The sequence below is a fragment of the Notolabrus celidotus genome, chromosome 5 (assembly GCF_009762535.1).
Source record: "Notolabrus celidotus isolate fNotCel1 chromosome 5, fNotCel1.pri, whole genome shotgun sequence".
NCBI lineage: Eukaryota > Metazoa > Chordata > Actinopteri > Labriformes > Labridae > Notolabrus > Notolabrus celidotus.
Window position 1 is genome coordinate 10,555,175 of NC_048276.1, and position 21,355 is coordinate 10,576,529.

The 21,355-nt window shown below is 42.8% G+C and overlaps 2 protein-coding genes across 3 annotated transcripts; one reads left to right on the forward strand and one right to left on the reverse strand.

Annotated features, from left to right (window-relative positions):
• Positions 1-144: 144 nt before the first annotated feature.
• Positions 145-7,224, forward strand: LOC117812820. 2 transcript variants are annotated; one of them, XR_004631273.1, is made up of 3 exons: positions 145-2,118; positions 5,438-6,748; positions 7,133-7,224. XR_004631273.1 is itself a non-coding variant. In XM_034683778.1 (2 exons), the coding sequence occupies exons 1-2, from the start codon at positions 1,372-1,374 to the stop codon at positions 5,642-5,644; spliced, it is 954 nt and encodes a 317-aa protein (XP_034539669.1). In that variant the 5' UTR covers positions 145-1,371; the 3' UTR covers positions 5,645-7,224. The 2 variants fall into 2 exon arrangements, 1 of the variants encoding a protein (XP_034539669.1); XM_034683778.1 differs by having other exon boundaries at positions 5,438-7,224.
• A 1-nt stretch (position 7,225) lies between these two features.
• On the reverse strand, positions 7,226-20,128 carry LOC117812683 (multidrug and toxin extrusion protein 1-like). Its single transcript, XM_034683592.1, has 17 exons — positions 19,916-20,128; positions 19,453-19,554; positions 17,165-17,233; positions 16,906-17,054; positions 15,728-15,770; positions 15,384-15,428; positions 14,101-14,198; positions 12,155-12,252; positions 11,921-12,034; positions 11,548-11,615; positions 11,253-11,361; positions 11,075-11,150; positions 10,923-10,992; positions 10,670-10,802; positions 8,347-8,441; positions 8,022-8,126; positions 7,226-7,932 (listed from the first exon to the last, which is right to left on the reverse strand). Exons 1-17 carry the CDS (start codon positions 20,126-20,128, stop codon positions 7,549-7,551), a joined length of 1,971 nt encoding a protein of 656 aa, XP_034539483.1. The 3' UTR covers positions 7,226-7,548.
• Between the last annotated feature and the right edge of the window lie 1,227 nt (positions 20,129-21,355).

The following is a 21,355-nucleotide window of genomic DNA, read 5'->3' on the forward strand; positions in this document are numbered from 1 at the left end:
TTCATGTTAACTATGCTTGTGCAATTTCGTGTGTTTGCTGTTTGGTTATATGCATCTAATGTGATTTTAGCTAATCGCTAATTGATAGCATAATAGTTTAATTCAGTCCGAATACTGCATTTACTGATCAATCATGTAGAGAAACTCTGGCAACTGGATACACTGCCATATCGGAATGAGCGGCTCATCACCAGGTCGAAACAAGATGCAGAGGCAGTGCGACAACTCGAGGAGAAGACAACTGGAGTAGAGGTTAAGAAAAATCTTCCCCCTCTCTATGCACCAAAGGAGGCAGTGTTGCCTTTGCTACGTGGGACAGAAAGACGACTAGCCAAAGAAGTGGATAAAGCAGCAACCTATTCCAAGGAGATTCACAAGCTGCTTGATGCTGGCTACATCAAACCCATTCCATCATCAGAGGTTGAAGAGAGCAGCCATTTGTGGTTCATACCCCACCACATGGTTTGCCACAATGAAAAGGACAGGATAGTCTTCAACTGCTCATTCACATTCAAGGGCTAGAACTTAACATGAAGGTAGATGAGGAACCAACTGTCTACGAGTGGCAAGTGCTCCCTCTTGGGACAACATGCAGCCCATGTTGCTCTCCAAACACATGTCCAAGGGCACACAGAGCCAGGAGAAGATGTTCGCCTGTCTATCGAACGCTTCTATGTCAACAACTGTTTGCAGAGCCTCCCTTCTGAACAGCAAGCTAAGAGACTGGTGGACTGACTGCAATCTCTCCTCAGTGAAGGCGGCTTTGAACTGCGGCAATGGGCTAGCAAAGTGCCATCTGTTATAGACCATCTACCGAAGGAGTCTCGGTCTGAAAGCGAACTCTGGTTCTCACAAGAGAATGCAGATCCTCAAGAGTGCACTCTTGGACTAGTGTGGCAGTGTAAGTCTGATACCCTGAGATACAAGCACCAGCAGAGTGAAAGTCCAAAACCTACAATGCGTAACATCTATCGACTGCTTGCTCAACAGTATGATCCTCTTGGGTTCATAATCCCATACACCACAAGAGCCAAGGTCATTGTGCAACGTCTCTGGGACAAGAAACGAGGCTGGGATGACCCCAATCTCCCAGAAGACTTACTCCAATCCTGGCAACTGTGGGTAAGTGAGCTCCCTTAGCTGTCATTGATAACTCTGCCAAGATGCTACACTGACCACCAGAGAGACTGTAGCAGCAGCCCTCACAGCATTCATGTTTTCTGTGACGCCTCTGAACGTGCATATGGGTCTGTAGCCTATCTGCGCACTGAAGAGAGTGAAGGAGGAGCCAAAGTGGCATTTATTGCTGCAAGATCCAGAGTCGCACCAAAGAAACAACTCTCAATCCCAAGACTGGAATTGTGCGGTGCAATGACAGGGGCTCAGTTAGCTTCCGTACTGAAGAGAGAACTGACGCTGAACATTCAAGAGATGGTGTACTGGACAGACTCAACCACTGTACTGACCTGGCTTCAGTCAGACTCCTGTCGGTACAAGGTTTTTGTTGGAACCAGGGTAGCAGAAATACAGGAGCTCTCTGGCCCAGCTTCCTGGCGTTATGTCGACTCAGAAAGCAATCCCGCAGATGATATAACCAGGGGCAAAACCCTTTCTCAGCTTGCTGGAGAGAGCCGCTGGAGTCAAGGGCCTCCCTTTCTACAGCTCTCTGCTAACCATTGGCCAAATGCACCATCTGGAGAACCTACTGAAGAGGTCGAGGAACTAAGGAAAACTTCATTCTGTGGACTGCTCACCGGTGCAGATACTCCCACATTACCAGATACCCAACAATTCAGTACATACCAGGAACTCTTGGAAGCTACTACGAGGTCACTACACGGGGCGGCTAACATCACTGATCACCCCACAGCCGATGACTATAACAAAGCAGAGTTGGCCCTCCTTAGACAAGCTCAGATGGAAAGCTTCCCTGAAGACTTTGTATTACTCAAATCAGGAAAGGCCATCCCTACCAGTAGTAGATTGCTTACTCTCACTCCTGAGTATGATGAGACTACTGACTTGATCCGAGCAGGTGGTAGGCTCAGAAGATGTGAAGACCTGAATCGTGAGTTTCTGCACCCTATTCTTCTGGCCCTCTCTCATCCTGTTACCAAGATGGCGCCACGGACGGTCGCCCTGGTACTGCGCTCTCTCGTACTTGTTGCGTTTTTCTCTTTTTTTGTATCTTTATGCTCCGCTTCTCTGGTTTCTTTTACCAGAGAAGAACTTGTTAACATTGGTCAGTCCTCTGCCGAACTTTTTACACCGGTTTTCATTGAACCTTTAAGTTACACAGAGATTCTTGCTGGTGGAGCCGCAGCTCTCTATGGTCTTTGCCGGAGACGCCGGCGCCGGGGCAAGCGAGCAGGCGTGCTCGTCAGACTGAGACAGCGGGGGTTACGCAGTGCGCTCCCGTCCATTCACCTGGCGAATGTCCGCTCCCTGGCAAACAAGATGGATGAACTGCTGCTCCTCAACTCAAGAAACACGGACTTTTGCAGATCCGCCGCCCTGTGTTTCACTGAAACCTGGCTCAGTGAACACATCCCAGACAGCTCGCTGCACTTACCGGACTTTCAGCTCCACAGAGCGGACCGCGTAAAGGAACTCTCTGGGAAGGCGAGAGGAGGCGGAATCTGTTTCTACATAAACGAAGGTTGGTGTACAGATACCACAGTGTTGAAGAAGTCATGCAGTCCAAATCTGGAGACTCTTTTCATAAACTGCAAACCCTTCTATTCGCCGCGGGAGTTCTCCTCCTTTATTCTGGTCGGCGTCTACATCCCACCTCAGGCCTGCGTAACGGAGGCGTTACAGCACCTGGCTGACCAGATTACAGACGTGGAGAAAAAACATCCTGACTCTCTGCTCATCATTCTCGGGGATTTTAACAGAGCAAATTTAACCCACGAACTACCTAAATACAGACAACATATTAAGTGTCCCACCAGGGAGTCTAACACTCTGGACCACTGCTACACAGTAATAAAGGACTCATATCGCTCTGTCCCCCGTGCAGCTTTAGGACTATCTGATCACTGTCTGATTCATCTCATCCCGACCTACAGGCAGAAGTTAAAAACGGCTAAGCCTGTAGTTAGGACTGTGAAGAAGTGGACGGAGGAGTCAAAGCAGGAGTTACAAGCCTGCTTTGATTGCACTGATTGGAGTGTTTTTGAAGCTGCATCAGGAAACCTCAATGAACTCACTGACACTGTGACTTCATACATCAACTTCTGTGAGGACATGTGTGTGCAGACCAGGACCTTCTGCACATACAACAACAATAAGCCCTGGTTCACACCTCAACTGAGGAAGCTGCGTCAGGCCAAAGAAGAGGCCTACAGGAGTGGGGACCGGGACCTGTTCAAGCAGGCCAGAAACAAACTGACGAGGGGGATCAAGGTAGCTAAGAGGAGCTACACTGAGAAGTTAAAACAGAGCTTCTCTGCCAACGACCCCTCAGAAGTTTGGAGAGGCCTGCGTGAAGTTACAAGCTACAGGAGACCCTCCCCCCTCCCTGAAGGTAACAAAAGACTAGCTGACGACCTGAACAGCTTCTACTGCAGGTTTTCACACCCCACACCCGAACACTCTGATTTACCTGGCCCCCCCACAAGCCCCTCCCCACCCCCCTCTGACCCCCCACCTGCGCTGACGATCTGTGAAGATGAGGTAATCCAGCTCTTCCAGAGACAAAAGACCAAGAAGGCTCCAGGACCAGACGGCGTGTCCCCCTCCTGCCTGAGAGTCTGTGCTGAGCAGCTGGCCCCCATCTTCACAAAGATCTTCAACACATCGCTGGAGCTGTGTGAAGTGCCCTCATGCTTCAAAAGCTCCACCATCATCCCAGTCCCAAAGAAACCCACCATCACAGGACTCAATGACTACAGGCCCGTCGCCCTGACGTCTGTGGTCATGAAGTCCTTCGAGAGACTAGTGTTGAGCCACCTGAAAGACATCACAGGCCCCCTGCTGGACCCCCTGCAGTTTGCCTATCGGGCAAACAGGTCGGTGGAGGATGCAGTCAATATGGGTCTGAACTACATCCTGCATCACCTGGACTCCCCCAGGACCTACGCTAGGATCCTGTTTGTGGACTTCAGCTCTGCGTTCAATACCATCATACCAGACATCCTGCACCAGAAACTCACCCAGCTCACAGTGCCGGCCTCCATCTGTCAGTGGATCACCAACTTCCTGACGGACAGAAGACAGCAGGTGAGGCTGGGGAGCATCAAATCCAGCACCCGGACCATCAGCACTGGCGCCCCACAGGGATGTGTTCTCTCCCCACTGCTCTTCTCCCTCTACACCAATGACTGCACCTCAGGAGACCCCTCGGTGAAACTCCTGAAGTTTGCAGACGACACCACCGTCATCGGTCTCATCCAGGACGGAGACGAGTCTGCTTACAGACAGGAGGTGGAACAGCTGGCCCTCTGGTGTAGTCAGAACCATCTGGAGCTGAACCCGCTCAAGACGGTAGAGATGACAGTGGACTTCAGGAGAAGCCCCCCCCCACTCCCCCCCCTCACCATCCTGAACAGCACTGTGTCTACTGTGGACTCTTTCAGGTTCCTGGGATCCACTATTTCCCGGGACCTGAGGTGGACCTCCCACATAGACACAATCAGAAAAAAGGCCCAGCAGAGGATGTACTTCCTGCGTCAGCTCAGGAAGTTCAACCTGCCTCAGGAGCTGCTGATCATGTTCTACACCTCCATCATCCAGTCTGTTCTGTGTACCTCCATCACTGTCTGGTTTGGCTCTGCAACCAAACTAGACAAACACAGACTGCAGCGGACTATAAGGACTGCAGAGAAAATCATCGGTGTCGACCTGCCCCCCATCCAGGACTTGTACCGGTCCCGGGCCAGGAAACGGGCAGGGAGCATTACCGCTGACCCCTCACACCCTGGACACAAATTCTTCAAACTCCTCCCCTCCGGCAGGCGCTACAGATCACTGTGCGCCAAAACAACCCGTCATAAGAACAGTTTCTTCCCCCAGGCTGTCACTCTGATGAACACTAAACCATAACAGTGTCACACCTGTCAGATAAATACTCTCTGTAAATATACATGTAGATATACAATGCAACAATTCTCAGCAGAATTCCATATTTCTATTTTTTGTATTATTTAACTTCTATTTTATAATGTAAAACTACCTCTGCAACTCACCACTGCACTTTATCATATTATTTTAGCCTGTACATATTAGTCAAGCTATTTGTTGTTTCTTTGTATTTATAGCTAAGGTTATTGTTATTATATTTCATTTTATTTTTTATTGTAGTTCTTATTCTTATTCCTATTCTTATGCCTTGTACAAAGAGAGCACAGTTTACCAAAGTCAAATTCCTTGTGTGTTCAAGCATACTTGGCGAATAAAGCTGATTCTGATTCTGATTCTGATTCTGATTCTGAAGCTGCTAATTCAGCACTTTGACAATCAGCTGTGTCACCCTGGAGCTGAACGTGTCTTCACTGAGTTGCGCAGGACATACTGGATATTGAGAGGCAGAGAAGCAGTTAGAAAGCATCAGTATAACTGCCCAGGGTGTAGGAAATGGAGAGGTAAGCCAGAGATCCCAAAGATGGCTGATTTGCCCCCTTCAAGTTTGAGACTCTTTTGACCTGCCTTCTATTCAACTGGAACTGACTGTTTCGGCCCAATGCTGGTAACGGTGGGACGGCGCACTGAAAAGAGGTGGGGTATCCTGTACAGATGTCTCACCACTCGGGCATTGTACCTTGATCTGCTATCCGCTTTGTTGCTCACAGGGGGAAACCCTTTGAGCTCTTGTCGGATCAGGACACCAACTTTAGAGGAGGCAGTAGGGAACTGCGAGAAGCGTTCGATGCCATGGAGCCTACCATCCGGGACCAGCTTGTCACAACAGCTGGTCCCACAACAGATCCGATTCCGCTTCAATCCCCCCAATGCTCCCCACTTTGGTGGGTCCTGGGAGCGAGAAGTGCGATCAGTAAAGTCTGCCCTCCGCACCACCTTAGGAGCCCAACATGTGTCAGAGGAAGTGCTAAGAACGGTTCTCGTAGAAGTTGAGAACATCCTGAACTCCAGGCCATTGGGGTACGTTTCTACGGACATCGCAGGTCCAGATCCTGTAACACCCAACTCCTTGTTGATGGGGCGGCCAGATTCATCCCTGCCACAAGTCGTCTACCCAGAAACTGAACTGCTCAGTCGTAAAAGATGGAGACACACTCAAGTCCTTGCAGATTATTTTCTGGAAACACTACATACAGCACTTCCTGTGGAATACAGAGAAAGATGATATCACTGTTGGAGCTGTTGTTCTCATCGTTGATCATCAGATCCCAAGAGCTCAATGGCAAGTTCGAACCATCAAGTCCGTTATACCTGGAGCTGACGGAAAGGTGAGAACTGCAGTCGTTCAAATGAAGGACCGGACCTACACCCAACCTGTGGCTCGTCTCATCAAGCTACCTGCTTTACCCCATGACAAGACTGAAACACATTAAAGGTATCCTTTATCAAATTTACTCACTAAATTTGGGGGCGGCTGTAAAAACGGTAATTTAGAAGGGACATCTCCCGTTTCCCACCACCAGCTGCGCAAGTGAATGCAGCATCACACAACGTATCCCCAGAGTACTGCAGGCAGGGAGACATGCCTGGACAAGTTTAGATGCAGCATTAACATTAAAGCTGTCGGTGACGGACTTATTATACCGTGTGTGCGTCCATGATACACGTAAGTCAGTAATTATTGGAGTTTCGTGTTTTTCATTGTTCATGTTAACTATGCTTGTGCAATTTCGTGTGTTTGCTGTTTGGTTATAAGCATCTAATGTGATTTTAGCGCTAAATTCGCTAATTGATAGCATAATAGTTTAATTCAGTCCGAATACTGCATTTATTTAGTACTTATGTACTTATTTGCCATTTCTGTAGACATTCTGCATTGAATTACACGATGATTCAGTTACTTGATGTACAGTCTTATTGTTAATTTCTTGTTGTTTAAAGCTAATAGTTAACATACTGTAAGTTAGAGAATATGCTCTGTGTTCTTGATGCTTTGAGATATATATATGTCAGAATTACTAAATAGTATGTTTTGTTACTTTCTATTTAGAACCACACACACACACTCACCTTCAGACGACAGTGTGAAGAAGTTCAGCTCTAACTTGTATGCCAATCACCTTGGATAAAGATACAAACTAAGCCCTGGACTCAGCATGTTTATTCCCCACTCTCACCTGAACATCATAATTGTGTTTTAACCCGACACCCTGCGGTGATTACTGCCACACCATAGATCCACACTTTCTCTCCTACAATCCATGATAAAAAAGAATCTGTTCCTTAATGCCCACATGTGAGACTTTCAGTTAGAGATGTGTACAGTTATGTGTCCTGTTGTCCCTGTTAGACATCTCAGGCTGGGCCGGTTAAAACACGACCTTTGGTACAAGACCAACACCTTTCTCTCTTTGAGATCTTCAAAAATCAGTTTGTGAGAAGTGTTGATCCACCAGATGTCTACATTCAGAGGTCAGAGATGGCTCCGAGGTCTGTGGTCAGGCCCAGTAGAGCTGAAGGTGCTGGTGTGGAGTCATTAGCCCAGTTCAGGGTGAAGTTGTTCAGGCTTCGAACAGAGGGCTCTGGTGGAGGGACAGCGAAATGAAAAGCAACGCCTATGACCAGAAAAAGAACTGACACTAACAAGGCGAGTCCCCGACGCAAGATCAGCTGAGTGGAAGAGAGCAGCGTTTGAGGTTTGGTGCTTTTGCTCTGCTCGGTGTCCCCCTCAGTCCCTCCTGCTGGTGTGTTGTTGCTTTCAGACGCGTGATTGGCTTTCAGCTCCTGGTCCTCTGTGTCTACGGAACTGTAGCCTTCTGCTTTAGAAACTTCTTTCCCTTCTGACTGGTTCTACAAGGAGAAAAGATTAAAAGGTAAAAAGCTCAAGTATGATAAATGCCAGATTAACTATACAGCAAACATTTCTCTGTAACACTTACTGTAACAGGGCAGTCTGAGATGTCAGGCACAATCCCTTCATTCAGGACTGTACTCACAGGACGCTTTGGTATCACCACCACTTTCTTTCCAGCTCGTTTTTGGGCCTTACAACAAAAGTGAGGTTCATTAGACACAGAAAAAACATATTATCTTTATTATGTTTAAATTTGTGCATGTTTGAGTGTGTTTCTAGGAGTTTATAGTGCAAACAAAAATGTTTCCAAGCTGCCAGATAATCCCAATTATGTTCCTGCCCTAAATCCTTTTTGGAAAGACTCTTACGCCATTCACAGTAAAAAAAAAGAGAGATAAAACAAATACTACCTTTTGTGCGACTTTCTTCCAGTCCAGCCTGAAGATAAGAATGAGGAACAAGCACACCTCAAAGAGAATGCATGTTAAGAGACCCAGCCACAGACCTGAAAGGAAAGATGCAAAAACATATTCATTAAAGGAACATGTGCTGTGTTTTCACTCACATAGTTATGACACATAGACTAGCAAACAGTCATGCTAGCAATGTTGAAGCCATACTTGGTCTCAGCATTGTTTTGTGCTAAAAGCTCACACCAGCATGCTAACAATGATGGTGCTAACTTAATGATAGTTTGGCATATGTAGAGTTTACATGTTTGCCACCATATTTTTAAATGATTGAGCAGCTGATGGTGATGTCATTGAGCACTGGGCAAATTATCATTTTTACCTGATGTTAGTTTGAGATAAAAAAGTAAGGGGACCACCAAAGTGATAATAAATGATCCTAAGGGGCCTTGAGTGTCTAAACTAAATTTTATGACCATTCATTGGTCAACATTTATGTCCCAGAAGCCATGAAGCTGGTGTGCCTGAAAAATAAAGTAAAGGGTTAGCTTAGGGACTGGACATACTCAAGTTGACTAAACTCCAATATATGTATGTGCATGTTAAACATTGATGCTGCACTGGAGCTAATTTGGATATCCTTTATTCACCCTTTATAAAAGTACTTTGTCACCTAAGGAAATGAGGACACAAGCATGAAGATACACACCTCACAAGGTCAAATCTGTGGTGTATATTGTGTGCGTAGGGGAGGGTACATTTATCAACACATGCACACTTGGAGTTGACAGCAAAGATCCACTCTGGCAGGGGGTTAATGGCAGGCAGAGGGGAGATAAATTAAAGAATGGCTGGTGCAGGAAGGTTGAGTGGGTTTGTGGGTTTACCTAATGTACCTAGATCCAAATAAAGACACATTACTTCCATTTAAACCTCAAATTTACTCCTTACTGGTACAAGCTAAATTTATGATAACATCAAAGCTTCAGTCTGATGTGTAGTACAAGGAAATTGAGGAGATCCCATTACTGCTATTCAAATGAGTGTCCTCTTGTTTATTGTTACTTTGCTCACAAGGTCAAGTCCTTACCCAGGGGCATGTCTAGTTAGTTTAATTGGGGGTGCTGATCCTAGGGAACACTTGTGCAAGTTACATGAAGTTTGTCTGTGCACACATCTGAATTAATCTCATCTATTTGAGTAGTGAGAAGAGTCAATATCAACCCTTTGTGCTCCACAGGGAGCAACAGAAAGTATTGTCTCATCTGACATCCCCTGAAGCTAAAGAAACTACAAATATGAAAATGAATATGGAATATGAAAGGTGGAGGAAGCGAAGGGAGGCTTGGGAGGCTAGCAAGAAAGGGGTAGCATGCAACAATTCACACCAGAATTCACACCAGTTGATGCAATGGCTTCACATGACGATTTACCACTGGGCCACCATGTCAGATCTTGTGAACCTTGTGAATTTGGTGTGTGTGTGTGTGTGTGTATTGAAATCTATGCTAAAAAACAAAATAACAAAAACAAAGAAAGTTTGATGAATGAAAGTGGAGAACTACCCAAACATAAAAGTCCCTTTGGAGGAACTTTTTATTTCAAAAACATCAAACTTAAAGCTGCTGTTGGTAGAAATGGTGTAAAAAAATGTACTTTTTTTCTGCTTGGTTTGGAGAAAAGGTTATAATACCAATCTGCACTCATCTGTAAGTGAAGTAATTTGAGATTATGGAGAAATCTCTGTGTTTTCCAATGCCTTTGTGTCAAGCAATGTTATTATTCCCCTCGTTCCCGTTATCACGGACCAATCAGAGCTGCTCCCCAACCCTCTGTCCTGATTGGTCGAGTGGCGGCCCCACTAAGTCGCCCTGATTGGCTGGGAAGCCACTACTTCCTCGTAGAACGCGCACAACGATCTATTGTGGGCAGAGTTACGACAGCAGAGAGGGGAGGGGTGGTGTTGACATTCAAAATCTCTCTCAGAACTGATGTTTATATCACGACTACCAACAGGAGCTTTAATTTAGTGCTCTTGCTTGCAAAGAATGTAAGTTTCCAGCGTAAATGTCACTAATAAAAGCATCCTCACACATCCTGGACTTAAGATCTAGCACAGTGCTGACTGCAGATCAAAAATGTATTTTATTATACCTTATGAAAGTGTCTGTCATTCAGAGAGTGTCCAAAGTATATGAGCTGGGGTTATACACAAGGATCATGAAAATGTCTTGATTAAAAACACAGAAATTACAAGCTCACTGTTTGTATTTCTGTGTTGTTTTCAGAAACACACAGAGATGAAATGGGATGAAAGCATTACCTAGTACCCTGAGCTTGGCGTAAAACATAAGAACAACTCCAACTGGCAGACCGATGAGGTAGTAACCGACTAGGTTGGACAAGGCAGCAATTTTCTGCATCCCACATCCTACAAGAATCCCTGAGCAGACACACTGAAAACAAATACACACACACAGACTGAACAGGTAAAATCAAAATCAACCAAAGTGTATTATTCAATACTAATCTAATAAAACAATACAATGACATTTGGATTCTGTAAAACCACGTACCAGGATTGCATCAAAGAATTGTAAAAATGTGTAAACTGTGATGTTATGTGAGACGATCGCCACAATGTTGCTGCAGGGAGAAGAAGAACAACATCATTCCAACAGACTTACCTTTACATGGTACAGGAACTGACTTTTAGGTTGATACTCACTCATCAGAGGTAAATATGTAGCCAATGATAGTCTTACAGCCAGCAATGACAATACCCTGGAGCACAGCAAGCGTACCTGTAGCAAAGACATTAGGGTTGATAACCTGAGGAGCTGTGCCAGAATCTAGTGTTCTCGTTGGGTTTGGAACTATACTCATAAGCATTGTTTCCACAGTACCTGCTAGAACCAGGGCCACTTTGCAGGTGACTAAGGCCCTGGTTATGTTTCCCGCCCCAAGAGCATTTCCTACACGCACACAGGCAGCTACATGGACACCTAGAGGAAACTGCAAAGACTTCATATTACTGTATGATGACAATCATAATCAGTTATCCTGCTGACTTAAGAGGAACAGCTTGCAAATAGCTCTGATCTGAGTCTTTGCCTACCACTAAGACCTAGAAGTGGTATCAGTCTTTTTCTCTGAAGTGAGATTGCACACTTTCACATTTAACAACCTGAATATCCTTACCATGTATATAATGGATCCAATTTCATCCAGTATATGCCGGGCAGCAAGATCTTCTTCACCAAGTGCACCTGGTTTGAAAATATTAAGATTCAAGCATTAATGAATGCCTTTACACCATGCTGGAAAACAGGAAATTACACACATAGAGCTGCTGGTTTATTAATATGACAAGACTGAGAGACTGCTGTGATCAGATGTTTTAAATATGATATATTCTCGGATAATTCTCTTAATTTTCAACTTTATGCTCATGAAAAGTCCCCCAACCAAAACCACCTTTCATTTAATCAATACTTTAGTGTTCGTCAGAGACCAAATCCTGACCAAATGTAAGGAGTAAATATGTATGTGTGAGTGTCCAACAAACACTTACCAGCAAAGAAACCTCCAATGTCCCAGACCCACCATTCAAGGCAGACCATGAAGACACTGGGGATAGCCAGCTTCATGTAGGAGTCCCACTCCTGCAGACTCTCAGTGGACCAGCCTGTACATAGTAGTATACTCAATGTGGGGTACGCAAAACTACTTACAAGCATCATTTCTGTTTGGCCCACATTTGTTTATCATTGAGTACCTGATGTGTTAATCCATGTGTGTAACTCACCTCCCCATGTCTTTTCATGGAGCCTCTTCAATCTGATGTAGCCATACAGCAGCAGGCAGCTGGTAATTTGAGAGAAGCTGCTCGCAATGGCTGATCCACTACCAACACACATTAAAAAAAACATCTTGTTATTTTGGAGGAAAGTCCAAATGTTTGTGTTAGTTAACTACACCTCCCTTTCTTCAAACGTGAGAAGGGCTGTTCGAACTATCTAAATAGTTTTTTTTTGTTGGTTAATATTAGGGCAATTGTCCGGAGGTTGTGTTCCTTAAGATCGGATGCTTTTATTTGGAAAGGGAAGTGCTGACAAAACGTGTTGAGAAGGCAGAAGGCACGTTACTCTTGTAGAACAGGGGTTCTCAAAATTTTCAGCCCGCAAACCCCAAAATATAGGTGCCAAAGACTCGCAACCCCCACTGTCCCTCAAAGTGATTTAATGTGGCTTCATTTAGCTGGTCTGCAGAAAATTAGCCTACTTGTACAAGTATGTGGCTGTGCCATTATGAATTAACCTGCTACTACTGATGCTTTTGATAATTACCTGTTCACTAACCCTAAACTTAGGAGTCATCTGGCAAAAAGAGAGGCAGAAAACTCATTACGTTTTCTATTTTCAAGGTTTGTTCAAGCTCAGCTACTATTTTTGTTGATATTTTTGACTATGATGGGTAAAATGTACTATGTTTAGATAACTTAAAAAAAAATTCAAAAAACATTCTGGGAGACATCTCACGACCCCCCATTTGTGTCTCGTGACCCCCCATGGGGTCCCGACCCAAACTTTGGGAACCCCTGTTCTAGAACACTAAATAAATCAATGCTTTTTGCGTTTAAGTCGCAAGCTGACGGTGGAAAAGGTTTGTTTACATCGAGTTTCCCATGTAAAACAACACTGAGTAGCTTAATAACATGTTTTTGTATATGTTTTATACATTTATGGATGAGTGTATGTTAGCTAGCAAGAATGCTGCATTAGCTCAATGAGGAATCACTCATGTCATATTGAGGAGCAATTAGCACACCTTGATTTATTGCAATTAAACTGATAAATGCAAAGTGTGTATTTTGAGTTTACAAAAAGTGGGGTAAAATAAGGAAGTCAATATATTTTCAATATTTATCTGGTCTTAAAAAAAGTGACAAATTGTTTATTTTGATTTTAATTTAGCAAACCTGCAGCACTCAATTGAAACTCTAAGGCTTAAAATCCATATTAAAGTTGTTAAGGGGAAAAAGTTAAGCTTCTAGAATGGGACTTTTTTCACTGGTTGTTTCCTTTTATCTCTTCCTGTGTGTTCACTATTGTATAGAGGGCTACAAACAGTAAAACATTATGAACCATCTGTTGGAGAGTTAGACTATCATTCACCCTGCCATGCTGCAGCCTGCACACTGAGGGGTTTAAAGGTCAGCATTGAGATAGTTAAAGTCACATTATGGTTTTAGCTCAATTATTGTTAAATAAGTCTGAAAGGCCTCAAAACTTTGCCGCAGTCCTTGCTTGATACTAGAGGGGGGAGGATAGACCTGACGTGACAACAGAGTCTTAATTTGTTAAGTCGACTGCCTGTTGAACAAAATGTTTGTCCAGCTGGTCCACAATCTTCTCTCTGTTCTTTCTCTGGCATACACTGCCTCCCTCTCCTTCTAAGTAAAGTCCAAAAATAATAAACACAAGTACTTCTGACTCTGTTTTTAACAAAACATGTTGTTGTTCACTGAGTGACTAAAATGCATTATGAGTTCTCTAACCTCCTTTCTACTTCTTTCCAAACCCCGCAGCTGTGCAGCAGACCAAAGCTTTGGAGAACAGTGATGTGATCAGGAGGCACAAGAGCGTTTTTTTTTTAAGGATATCTTATTGGCTATGAAACCTGAAGTCTGAAACCATATCAAGCAGCACAACGTCCATCAAAAATTAAAAGGTGAGGAGAAGAAGCACTTACATGACACCCAGCTGGAGGTGGGTGATTAGGACATAGTTGACCCCCAAATTGATGACGTTTGCAGCTGCTGCTGTGTACATCTGAGGCAGAATGATCCCCTGACAGAGAAAAAAGACATGAACAATCAGCCTTAATCTTTGGACCTAACTATTACTTTTTATGAATACTTTTAACCAGGTTATTAAGAAAGAAGAACATAAGTAATACAGCACTTTATTGGTAATACGAGTTAGAGGCCACAGCCAAGCCAGTAGCTTGGTACTACTGGGAGACTAGCATACAGTTGTGTGAACGTTTGCAGGCTTTGGTGTTAAAAGATACATTACCCTATTAACACTAGAAGGGCCAGAATTCCATTTCTACTAGAAAGGCCACAAGAGGTCATTTTGACTGCCAGATTCCAAATTGTATTATCTGTTATGACAAATACCCAATATAGAGGATGATTTGTTTATTGTTTAACGATACATTTACGAAAATATCCATATATTTATATGAAACTTTCCTCGGCTAGTCACTTTCATCTGCTTCTTATTCAGATAGATCGCCGTTCTGCACTGACCAATTCCTGGAACAACTGTCAGGCTTCCTCAGCAGTCATCAGAAGCCCTTTGTGCTTCTCTTTGCCAAAATAGAGTTGTCTAATTTTCTCACTTTCAATGCAAAACTTTTCAAATTGCTTTGGACACTAACTCACGGTCATTGTGACTGCCTGTGGTTGAAATAAGTAAAAATAATCATATAATTGTTGCCTTTTGTGCAATTTGTATAAATGGCATTTTAAATACGTAAACACACAACTTTAAGAAAAGTCAGGAACAGGCAGCACTGTGATCTTTAATTCAACAAAGTTACACAACATGTAAATGTGAAAACAGTCAAAATGACCCCCTTGGTCTTTCTAGTATTAAAAGGTGAAGTTATTACAATTCATCTCGAATAGGAAAATTGATCACTGAACTTTCTATCAAATTTGGTGTCAATCCATCTAATGATGTTAGATCACATTCAGCGTGAACTTGCTACTCAGGATGCATTATCTAGCATATGTGCATAATATCTGTGACACATTATCTTTCTACTACCATGGTGTTAAAAGGCAAAAACTCTCTCACTTATTTTAATTATTTTGATATAATTCATGGCAATAAATAGGACACAAGGTGAATCTTACTCCTGTTTTTACTACTGGGAAAAACTCATCGCCGTCCATTTTTGGACAAAGGGCACACACTGAAATTCAGTCTTCAAGGAGTGTACCTATTTCCTGTGAAATAGCTTACCTGGTTTTGTAGGTAAGAAACTTGCAGCTGGTGCAGGAACATGGCCTGCAGGAGGGAGAGAGAGAGAAGTGGACTGTTAAGAATGAGACCTTTCACCATTCATGATATCAGCCAAGATTTCTAAAATGTTTTCACAGTAAGTATAAACAAGGTAAGCATGTATACTGGTATAATGGGAGTATTTCAATAACTCCAGCTGATATAAAAACTCCACTGTATTTGCATTCGTGAGATTTAGACATATGATGCAGATACGACATGATTTAAATTACGGTATTAAATGTTTAGGAGCAGCACTACATTTCCTCTGACTCTGGGGTGTGTTTTCAGTTTAGTGCACTCACTGGAACAGCTGGAAGAAACACCATCACATAGATTTGGGCGATTCTGTGGGGAGGTATACACATCGAAAATTAATTCATTAGGACAAACAGAAAGATGATCATTTGTTTTACATGTTCAAGTAGATGTCGTAACAAAACAAAGCTCTGCCACGGTTTATTTTAAATTTCTATTCAGATGCACTGGATCCTGTTATAAAATGAATTAAAGAACAGGATGTATTTAGCTAAATGCATTAGATTCACACAAAACTGTATTTTTGTAGATTTATCCAAATACCTACATGAATGTTCATACAAAATTAACTGAAGCACACCCGTATTAAATACCTCTATAACCATAAACAATGAAAGTTATAACTTAACTACACATCAACACTCCTACTGATAAAAATGATAGCCATGGTGCTACAGATAAAGAGACAAGTCTGAATTTGTCCTTAGAAAACCTGAGTATGATGGCCAAAAAGAAGGAACATCCTGTAACTGTTCAAAAGATTTTCATTTGGAGAACCAGGCTAGTTCAGAAACAAGGTTAAGTCTAAAGCACACTCTGTATATCCAGACCAGTAGGGAGCGCTCAATAATCTGCTGAAAAGGTTTTTGCTACTACGTATTGGTAGTGCCTCTAGCTGCAAACATTTTAGTTTGCATGTAATGAGTCTGGAATATATTATAATTTCACTTTCCTAGTATTGAACTTTATTGCAATATTTCAGTGTTTGAGATGCAAATGTAGTTGTTCCTTTTTTGCGGCCCTTTTTTTAATATTCAACATGTCTTTGAAGGTTCTCAGTCATCCAGGTCATGGTAATCCATCCTCTTCCACTGGGGAAGAGCTAGAAAATAGAAAATATAAGCCTCTAACAGTCGTGGGTGTGTCAAACCCACGACTGTTAGAGGCTTATATTTTCTAGCTCTTCCCAAGTCTGGTCATAACTGAAGAAGCCTTTCGGAGGAGAGGTGTAATGTCTTCAAGAATTTCTACCAGTCCAGTTGCTCTAGGATCAAGCTTTGGATTACCATGACCTGGATGACTGAGAACCTTCACAGACATGTTGAATATTAAAAACTCTTGGTCTTCTACTGAGCATGAGCATCATGGGTAACTTAGCGTTAGCATCTGCATCTGTACAGACATTTGTAAGGTTCTCATTGCTTGATAGAAACAGTGAATTTACCGCGCCACTTCATCCTCTTGTTGCAGCAGGAGCAGTATGTTTTGAGAGTTGAGAAGAAGACCACAACAGGGCATACAAAACAGCATCAGGATTAATGAACTCCTCTGTAGGATTACTCCCACACGTTTCATATTCTTACTGCCATATGTCTGCAAAACACAAAGGAAAACTGTGCCTCAACGCAAAGACTGAAATTCAAACCCTCTCTGTAGATAATGCATGCTACATATAGGGCACACATAATGTGGTTTGTGCTTACCTGAGAAATGAGTGTGTTGCAAGCCACATTGAGGCCGTAGCCTGTTGAAGTTGTGGTCAGATTAATAATCTGAAAGGTGAAGAGTTCTACATGAGCACACAATCTGCAGTAGGCCTTTAGTGTTGAATTTTAAATGTACTATGCTACTAGTCCCTTTTTCTTCTTGTCAATGACTCTGGGTAATCTGTTGAATACTCAGACACCAAAATCTCTTACACCTAGGCTGCTTTAGTGACTAACGTGAATGTGATTCCATATTTCCTGGTAAGTGCTCAGGAAAAGAACTGATTCTGAGAAAAGCAGTCAAGGGGGGCCCTGTTTTGTCACACACATGAATACGGTCAACATGTTCCGGTTCAGAAAGACTGGAGAAGCCCATTGCTGAACAACAGGTGGTCTTTATGGTGCAGAGCAACTTCTTTAAAACGTGTGGAGAAAATGCTCCAGAAGGAGACAGCAGGAAACCCACTGTGGATGTAAAGAGTGTACAGAGTGGGAATCCTTGTGGGAGGAAGTTGTAAGACAGGGAAATCTAATTGAAACGGCTGCAGGTGAAATCTATGATGTGCTGTTGTCTCTGTCAAATTAAAGCGTGTGTATGAAGGGAACATGTTTAATTTCATAGCTCTGAGGTGTAAGGATTTTAATTGACGGATGATTTTCCCATAAAAATGTGATTTATTTTGTGTGCACAGGTTTGCACTCTTTCCAACATGTGGATTAAGAGCTGCACAGGGTATTTTCTCTTCCTATAGGCAAAGTGGAGTTTTGATGCTGGATCTGCAGAATGCATGCAAGAAAGCTTTAGGCAAGGCAAGGCAAGGCAAGGCAGCTTTATTTGTATAGCGCATTTAATACACGAGGGCAACTCAATGTGCTTTACATTAACACATTAAAAGCATTGGAGACATTCAGACAAGCATAAAAGAACACAATTAAAATGACAAATATGATAAAACAGAAAAGAAAAGGAAAATTAGAAATATATTAAAAATTACATTAAAATTTTAATTTAAAGTGAGTTAAAATGAGCTAAGATAGGAAGGCAGTGGCAAATAAAAAGTCTTAGTCTTTGATTTAAAAGAGATGAGAGTTGGAGCAGACCTACAGCTTTCAGGGAGTGTGTTCCAGATTTGTGGAGCATAATGACTAAACGCTGCTTCACCATGTTTCGTTCTAACTCTAGGAACCGAAAGCAGACCAGTACCTGATGACCTGAGAGGTCGAGGTGGTTCATAAAGTAGTAGCAGATCAGCAATGTATTTTGGGCCTAAACCATTCAGTGCTTTATAAACCATCAGCAGGATTTTAAAGTCTATTCTCTGACAGACAGGAAGCCAGTGTAGAGATCTAAGAACTGGAGTAATGTGGTCTACTTTTTTGGTCCTTGTTAGGACTCGAGCAGCAGCATTCTGTATGAGCTGCAGCCGTCTGATGGACTTTTTAGGGAGTCCTGTAAAGACCCCGTTACAGTAGTCTAGTCTGCTAAAGATAAATGCATGGACGAGTTTTTCTGCATCCTGCTGAGACATAAGTCCTTTAATCCTTGATATATTCTTAAGGTGATAGTAGGCTGACTTTGTAACTGTCTTTAGAGGTTACACTCAATGGTACGGATACTGCCAAAAGTTAATGAAAGAGCATCCACAAATCACATCTAGTTCAATGACTGGCATTTCAGTGTCAACTTCAATATTATTTCTCCTCAGAGGGGATTTGTTTTGCAGCCAGGCAAGAATAAAGTCTCTTAAAGATCTGTACCACACTGAAAGATAGGCTTGGACTTAAGTTGATTGATTGATTGCAACTGTTTTGTAAGTGTGTTTGCTGCATGCATTTGTTTTGGCTTTTTGTCTCTTCGATTTGCAGCATATTTCTGTTGTTGAAATGGTTTTGGACTCTAGCATGTGTTTGTGAATTTTCATTGTTTGTAAGTTTGCAGGATAGTTCATCTAATGGTATGTTTTCAGGTCATTATAACACATTTGTATCTTAGTGAATATCAAAATAAGGCCAGTAAAACCCAAAACAACACATGCAGGAAAACCTTCATTACAACAGATTACAGTGGAAGTGAACATACATACAAACACGCACACACACACAATGTTTTCAGATATTGTAATTGTGAAGAGCAGACATTGACAGGCAAAATGACAGCAGCAGATATGAAAGCAGTCAAACATTCAGTAGAGTTATTAGAACTAGTAGATGTACTTGGGTAGAAGCAGGTATGGGCCTTATCAATAAGCATACAGAGAAGTACTCAGTAAACATGGATATATTACCGCTGAGGCCAGTGCATATCCAGCCAGCTCTGCATTGCCAATGTGACCACAGAATATAGTGATAACAAAAGGTAGGAGGAGGTCAAGAATCCGGGACATCAGCTGCAAAAACAGAAAGAAAGACTTGACTCATGGCCAAACAGCTGATCGTTGATAAAGGGAAAGTGATGCAGCACATAACTGATGCAGCTACAGTTTGTATGCACTCAGAAAAGTTACATCAAGGTAGACAGCATTTTGCAAAATAAGGTTTGAATGTACAAGATATGCAAACACAATTAACCCTTTGCATACTCTACATTTCAGAGCTTTGGGTACTTAACTGCATGGACAGATTTTGGTCTGTAAAAACCCAAATTTGACTAACTCTACCCAAAATAAGGGGTGAAGTAACTGAATGCACAGTCCAGTGTGAATAACATACCATCCCCCACTTCCAACACTTCAACTTTCCCCCACTCACCAATGGGCCTGTGAGCCTCAAGATGTGGTAAAGTTCTTCTCTGTAGGCAAGTGGTATCCAACGTCTTGCACAAGCACAGTTGAACAGTTTGGAGCTGATCACGGCTGATGCCTCATTTTCCTCGACCTCAGCCGGCATTGCAACCAAATCCTCTGCAACGGGCCCTGCACCCGGGGGCGGGCGTGCAGGGTCCGGGGAACCCAGCTTCTCCATTGAAATACAGAAAAAGAAGAGAAGAGAGAAGGGAGAGAGAGAGGAGGGAAAACAACTTCAGGACAAGGGAGGGAGGGAGGGAGGGAGAAAGAGGGGAGAGAGGGCAAGGGTAAGAGGGGCGGTGAGTGGATCTGGGCTGTGAAACACAACATGCAAGTCTTTCAAGTTATTGATTAAATGATATGGTTGAGAAGAAGGAATAAATGAGAGAAAACAGGGAGTGACAGAAAGAGTTCAATGGAACAAAAGAGCTGCTCTATAGATACAAGAGTCATGTTTCTCTGCAGGAAGGAAAGGAACAGTGTGTGTGAGCTGTTGTAATGTATATGCAGTCTGTGAATGCTTTGTGCACATGTTTCAGTTACATATTTTGTGTGTGTGTGTGTGCTTACAGGGCTCAGTAATAATCGGATGAGGAATGCCTGTTTGCAAGGTGTACACAAAGAGCTCTGATGGCCTAAACTCTGCAGGATTTGTTTAATTATTCACAGAGCAGCTCTTGTTTGTGTGTGTGTGTGTGTGTGTGTGTGTGTGTGTGTGTGTGTGTGTGTGTGTGTGTGTGTGTGTGTGTGTGTGTGTGTGTGTGTGTGTGTGTGTGTGCGTGTGTGAGTGAGTGAATTAGTGCATGAGTCAATGATCTTATCTGCCTCTCTGAATGTACTTTGAACACTGACTTTTTTTTACGGGGTAGCCTTCCACGTGTGGTCTACTTGTCACGTTAACAAACATGGTCACACATGCAAACAAATGACCTACCATGCACTGTTTTCTCCCCACCATCCAGTACTGGTATCTGAAACTTGTATATCAATAAAACCGCTGATGACTGCTAATGATTTTACCATAGCACTATATACAGTATGTACAGCTTTTCAGAAAACTGCATGAATAAACTCAACTTGTGCAGATATTATGTGAAAGACCAGTTCCTCAGCTTTAGTATGAAAGTATGGAAGCAAAGAGTGAAAAGTACCGTAGGCCATAAGGCTTAATGATCTGCAACAGCCTGAATGGTTGACGATGCAAGTTGAGCAACAAATTCATAAACACGTGCAAAAGTACAAATCTTGGAACAGTGGAAATATTCCACAAATGAAATGAAAACAAATTTAAAAACACAAAAGACAAAAAAGTTGCATTTGCAGAAAAAAAATGCAAAAACATTAGTGAGGAAAATCTGAAAACACATGTTAAAGAAAAAAGCTGCAAATTGAGACAATGCAATTG